This window comes from Oncorhynchus clarkii, unplaced genomic scaffold (assembly GCF_045791955.1).
Source record: "Oncorhynchus clarkii lewisi isolate Uvic-CL-2024 unplaced genomic scaffold, UVic_Ocla_1.0 unplaced_contig_10956_pilon_pilon, whole genome shotgun sequence".
NCBI lineage: Eukaryota > Metazoa > Chordata > Actinopteri > Salmoniformes > Salmonidae > Oncorhynchus > Oncorhynchus clarkii.
The window spans coordinates 153,115-160,000 of NW_027261103.1; the positions used below are offsets into that span (position 1 = coordinate 153,115).

The 6,886-nt window shown below is 44.1% G+C and overlaps 1 protein-coding gene across 1 annotated transcript in view; it reads left to right on the forward strand.

The window, feature by feature from the left end:
* The first annotated feature begins 297 nt into the window (after window positions 1-297).
* The window catches only part of LOC139404851 (pleckstrin homology domain-containing family O member 1-like), a 37,122-nt gene continuing 30,533 nt past the window's right edge, over window positions 298-6,886 (forward strand). The window contains exons 1-2 of the mRNA XM_071147385.1: window positions 298-588; window positions 1,275-1,421. Coding sequence (XP_071003486.1) covers window positions 562-588; window positions 1,275-1,421 — 174 coding nt within the window. The 5' untranslated portion in view covers window positions 298-561. The remainder of the gene's footprint in view (window positions 589-1,274; window positions 1,422-6,886) is intronic.

Genomic DNA, 6,886 nt, shown 5'->3' on the forward strand with positions numbered 1-6,886 from the left:
CCCACTTTCTACAGTCTATAATTTCCATATTTGCGTCTTTCACACGAACCTCGTGCCTTCATTCCTTATTTTCCGTGATGATATCATGACTCCGTAGCCCTGCAGCTTGGGGTTTAGAGAGATTGAGCCATCGAGTTACAGAGCGGGGGAGAAGGCTATCCAGTCTCCCAGCTGCATGCTCTCTAATAACCAAAGCCTCGGAGAAGAGAGGAGAGGGAGAGGGAGGGGGACTCAATAGGGAGGCAATGAAACGGACTCATCCGCGTAACTAGACACTACCAGTCCAGTTCAGTGTTCAGAGCATGCGAGAGCGTAGCTAGACCAACCGCATTCAGTTATATCTACAAAGGAATAGAGAGGGAGAAAATTGAAGTGTTCCAGCCTAGGGAGGCGGCGAGGAAAGGAGCAAGACATAGGCTCCTCGCGGCTTTCGAGCGTCACGGGCATATACACCCCGTGTCCAGAATTTACGGCCATTCTTGGCATCAGCCTGTTATACAAAATTGCGGATTTATAACTGAGTGAATTCGGGGATAGTCATCGACAGTCCTATCCTTCACAATGAAGAAAAACAATTCAGCTAAACGGGTAAGGTTTCGAAACGATGCAAGTGATGATCACTTCAGCTACAATGTAATAACGGGTTTCTGGTTAGCTGCTATTCCAGAGAATGTAACAAAAAGCTACAATGTAACGAGTGTTGTATTTAATAAACACGTCAATGCTACTTGATACGTTACTGACTCAGTTACTTTATAGCCAAGTCTCAGTCCAAACTCCAAAGTGATGCATTTGTTAGACATGCTGATTTGCTTTATTTATTCATTGTCTAACTGGAGAATGTCCCCCACTATCTTAACTTGATTAACACAATTATATTTGACAAGAGATCTAGCAATGTAGAGTTCAAAAGTGTTGATGTAATGCTTGTTGTGGATGCTGTGAAAGACAAACGTTTTTAGGGAGTGCTCTTTTTGTGTATAACGGAATCATTTTAAAACGAGCTTTATTTTTGGAATGCTATTATCTAACGTGGTCGGTGTAGCCTAACTGAGATCATAAGATGGTGACAAAAACACTAGCCCAAGAAAAACGGTGCGCGCAAGGAATGTGACAGCATCTACATGACAAAGGAAATGACAGGGGGCTGAGTCGCCTCACAAAAATACTCTCCTCTTTTTCTTGTCTGTTCAGTCCCCCTTTCGAATCTAAACGAGGTGCTCTGGCAATTTCATGTCTTAACTGCTACTTTGTTGCTTTCGTTGAATATGCAGGGCCCGCAGGACACAAACCAGCACAACACGCAGCCAGACAAAATCGGTTGGATTCGCAAGTTCTGTGGCAAAGGGATATTTAGGGAGATCTGGAAAAATCGTTTTGTAATACTCAAAGGGGACCAACTTTACATCTCAGAGAAAGAGGTAAGTGACGCCTCTTCATTGAACAGCTGACATTTACACACCTTGACATTTTTTGGAGCATTGAACACATATATTTTTTTTAACTTTTCAAATGCAAACAGAACCAGCACATCTTATACACTAATTTTGGGGTACATTGTAATAGTCCTTGATGAGCATCAACACTGTGAAATATAGGCTACTTTATGACATCATACCGTGGTTTATAAATGCCAGTATTTCCAGTGACAACATACAGTAAGTTTATGGACGTGTTTAACCATGTGGCCATGTAGCAGTCTCAAGAGATACCCTAGACATGCTCTCCTCTGTTCTGGATCCACTCAGACTGATGAACCAAATCAGCAGCTCCAAAAGCTTTGTGTGTGTGTATTTGTGTGTGTGTGTTCAGGTTCACTTAAGGCTTCACATAAATCTCTGTATCCTCCCGCCAAGCCTCATCTATCATCCCTCTGGGGCTGGTGAGCCAACGAGTTCTGTCTTTTTCCCTCTCTCTCTCATTCTCTCTCCCTCACCCTGTCTGTCTGTCTGTCTGTCTGTCTGTCTGTCTGTCTGTCTGTCTGTCTGTCTCTCTCTCTCCTTCTCTCTCTCTCTCTGTCTCTCTATGAGTCTCTCTCTCTCTCCCTGTCAGCAACAAACCTGAGCTGCAGCACACCTTCCACCCCACTGGATACCCAACATTATAGATGAAAAAACTCCACTGTATGTCTGCTCTACACTATACCTACAGTGTCTGTTATCATTGCAGTCAGATGTCAGTTAGATTGCTCTGAATGGCTGAAGTCTGATTCTCCTGTTAGTTAGTCTACTCCTGTTAGTTGTCCACAGCAAAACAGCTTGACAGAAGATTAGAAAGTATCCCCATCTCAAATCTGCGCTCATAGAGTGTTTATTAATAGAGGTAGGAAGTCTCCAGAGACCTCTAGCACATCGGTCTAGCCTTATGACAGAAGGAGTTGTCGGAGAGATAACCCTAGATGGTAATAAGGCGCACAGTAACTGCTGTGGTCAGGCTCACTGAGAACAGAGAGCGTGCTCCAGGTATAGCTACGAGATAGCACAACAGCACCCGCATGGTTGTGGTGTTGCAATATTAAGGCCTTAATGAATGTTGTGGTAACCATAGTGACAGAGCCAGCCTGTGATGTGTCAGGGAGATTGCTCCAGATATTAAACAGAAGCAATAATGAGCCACATAGTCAGTCAATGTGGTGCTTGATACAAGGCAGAGTCAGTTTTAAACCGCTTAGCTGAGAGTTACAGGGAATTTAATAGAAACGCACATGTACGCACGCGCACACACACACACACACACACACACACACACACACACACACACACACACACACACACACACACACACACACACACACACACACACACACACACACACACACACACACACACACTGACTGCGATCGGGCACTGACAGTTCTCTTGCTGGGCTTGCTTTAGAGTTGCAGGGTATTAGTATTCTGCCAAGCTCAGCTGAAGCTTACAGGAGGATGTGTTGGCAGCTTCTAAGGGACCACTTTAACACCTTACTCCAGTTGTAAACAGAACTCCAGGGATCACAGTGGAATCTGACAGACACTGAAGATTCCAAACTGTGATCTAATCAATCCTAACATAATCACAGCTTTGAGGGAAAGTAACCTTTGAGAGTTGAATATCAATGCATATGTGGCAAAGAAATGCCTTCCAGGGTTTTGGTCACTTGAAGAGGTCACCAAGCTTATCAATGTAGTGCCCTTTTTATCACAGAATGATAAATAAGACCACCCAGAGCTAAGTACCCCAAAATAACTAACCTTAGGAGACAAGGGCAAAGGAAAGCTTCCCTTTGGAAACCCCACCAGATAGAACATTAGCTTTTATCATTGTCAGATAAAATGGTGAATTCATGATCATTTCCCATTGACATTCTGTCATGCGGCATGTTAAGGTGGGTGACGTCAGTGCAGCTCTTATATTCACCCACCAAGCCTTCACTTGAGTTGACTGTCATGACTTATTAAGTGTCAGCAGTCCTGAGAGAGATTTTTACCATGGAGGGAGCATGAGTCACAGGTCCCGTCTGTAATCAACCTGCTAGCCCCCTTTCCCTACACCTTTCCAAGGGTCTTTATAGACTGATGGCTGTAAACAATATGGCTGGAACTCTATGCAGACAACAGGTTTGCCAAATCCTATTCTTTCAGATCTGTAACTGATGACCCTGTGCAACAAGTAGCTTGGGTCCATATCAAGTGGCTAGCAGGTAGGTCTAAAGTCTATGGTCAACAAAGAAAGTGCCTTCCTTGACTTTTCAAGTGGGTTTTAGGGCCAAATGTCAACCCAGCATTATTTGTCAAGACAGTGCGGGCATGAGGTCAGGTTTCATGGAGATCTGAGAGGAAAAGCCTCCCCGTAGTTGGGACAGCTGTGAGGAGCGAGCTCTGGCAAGTGGGAGAGCTCTGATTTCACCTCGCTGACCAACCTGTTCCAGCCTGACATCTGTCATGTTCTGATTCAGTCTCTGTCCACTTTCACTATGATGTCTGGTGTGTTTCACTACACTCTTTACATACCTAACCACATTCCCGTTTCCCAATTCACTATGATGCTTATACTGTCCTCAACCAAAGAGACAACTAACTGGCAGATATGAGCCATGGACATATTGACTGAATTAGTTCCTTCTTCTGAGTGTTGTTCTTTGCCCAAATAAGGAAGATGTTTCTTCCCTGTGGGGTATTTTGAAACAGTCTTTGTCTCTGTTCTGCTTTGTGTGTTAGAGGGTTATTGGTCAGAGCACCAAACAGTACTTCCTCTCAGAAACTGACCGCATAACCTTCTACAAGACTTGGAGGGATTTTAAGAGCACTTGTGCAAAAGACAATAGCCTAGGTAACACCAGCACACAATAAACTTTAGTCCATGACGTTTATCAAATCAAATCAAATGTTATTTGTCACATCGAATACAACCACGAAATGCTTAGTTACAAGCCAACAATTCAAAGTTTTCAAAAAGTAAGTAAGAAAAATGTGCAAAATAACTAAATGAAAAAGAGTAACACAATAAAATAACAATAAAGTGGCCATATAGAAAGGGGTACTGGTACAGAGTCAATGTGCAGGGGTACAGGTTAGTCAAGGTCATTGAGGTAATATGTTCATGTAGGTAGGTGAAAGTGACTATGCATAGAAAATAAACAGAGAGTAACAGCAGTGTATGTGTATGTGTGGCGTCAATATGCATGTGTGTATGTGTTTTGTGTGTGTGTGTGTGTGTGTGTGTGTGTGTTGGAGTGTCAGTGTAGTATGTGTGAGTGTGTGGTTAGAGTCCAGTGAGTGTACATGGAGCCTGTGAGTGTACATGGAGCCTGTGAGTGTACATGGATCCTGTGAGTGTACATGGAGCCTGTGAGTGTACATGGAGCCTGTGAGTGTACATGGATCCTGTGAGTGTACATGGAGCCTGTGAGTGTACATGGAGCCTGTGAGTGTACATGGATCCTGTGAGTGTACATGGAGCCTGTGAGTGTACATGGAGCCTGTGAGTGTACATGGATCCTGTGAGTGTACATGGAGCCTGTGAGTGTACATGGAGCCTGTGAGTGTACATGGATCCTGTGAGTGTACATGGAGCCTGTGAGTGTACATGGAGCCTGTGAGTGTACATGGAGCCTGTGAGTGTACATGGAGCCTGTGAGTGTACATGGAGCCTGTGAGTGTACATGGAGCCTGTGAGTGTACATGGAGCCTGTGAGTGTACATGGAGCCTGTGAGTGTACATGGAGCCTGTGAGTGTACATGGAGCCTGTGAGTGTACATGGAGCCTGTGCAAAAGATTCAGTGCAAAACATGTGAATAAACAATAACAAAAGGTGGTAAATGTAAATAGTCCGGGTGGCCATTTTATTAACTGTTCAGCAGTCTTATGGCTTGGGGGTAGAAGCTGTTTAGAAGCCTCTTAGACCTAGACTTGGCGCCCCGGTACCGCTTGCCGTGCGGTAGCAGAGAGAACAGTCTATGACTTGGGTGGCTTGGGACTTTGACCATTTTCCTCTGACACCGCCTGGTGTAGAGGTCCTGGATGGCAGGGAGCTCGGCCCCAGTGATGTACTGGGCCATAAGCACTACCCTCTTTAGTGTCTTGTAGTCGGATGCAGAGCAGTTACCATACCAGCGGCGATGGATGCTCTTGTTGTTGCAGCTGTAGAACTTTCTGAGGATCTGTGCTCCCATGCCAAGTCTTTTCAGCCTCCTGAGACAGAATAGGCGTTGTCGTGTCCTCTTCACGACAGTGTTGGTGTGTTTGGACCATGATAGGTCCTTAGCAATGTTCCCTCTAGCAGCTCCCCTGGGGCTGCTGCGTTGAAGAAATATCATCTTGCGCAGAGAAGCATAAAATTGAACTTCACTCAACTTTCTAGAGATAACACTATCAATGTTTCCCTTTACTGTGGGAATTGTGATCGAATCAACGCAATATTAGCCACTTTCAATGCAACATACCGAAACAAAATTAACAATGCAAGACTTAGTATGCAAAACTAACTATGCAAGAGATTTTGTTATAGGCAGAACGCATCAGAGTAGGATTCTATTACATTGACCAGCACGACTCAGGCCCGTACTCTACACACACCGGTGCCCCAAAACCAATCAGAGCTGCAGTAGGCCTATATGCAAATAGATCAATCCATATAAGGATCTGTGCCATTCACATTGAACTGGACTGTTTTTACAGCATGAGCGGTCATCAGTAGATGAGCTTGTTTTGAGATCAAAGCGAGAGCTACATCTACCGAGGTGTGCACATTTGGACATTTGTTCATATCCTTTGCTAGTTAGTGAGTTAATAGTCCAGTTTTAGATCATCAATGGGGGGAGTTATTGCTTCCTACAAAAGCACAAAAGCTTTGCATTTTGAAAAGCGAGTCAGGAAAGGAGTTTTTTCTTGTCTTAAAGGGGCAGTGTTGTGGCCATTAGGCAGAGGGGAGCATCATTTGTCTGATTCTCTGTAATAATGGTATGGGAATAATAATGCATTTTATTTTGTTAACTGGTTTCTTGCAACAAACTACACAACTACATTTTCAGTCACCTCCTTGTCTGAAGGACAACTGGATAAACAGGTTAATGTCAAGCCCTGCATGTTTTTATCAAAAGTCAAAAGTCATGGAATGTCGGCCTATGTTGAACACCACACATTGGCTGAACGATAGAACAGCCATTCCCATGTTCAAATGTAATGGGATGCATTTTTCCCTTGTTTCTGATGATAGGCCACTCTGGTAGGTCTACATTATGATCAAATAGCCACAGTAGACTACTTGGCCACCGTTAAAACTAACTTAAAGCGGGTACAGCCTCAGTGTTTACAGTAAACGTGCACCAGAAGTAACATTGGAACATTGTTCCTTAGTGATGTGGACACCAAGAAGCTCTCGACCTGCTCCACTACTGCCCTGTCAA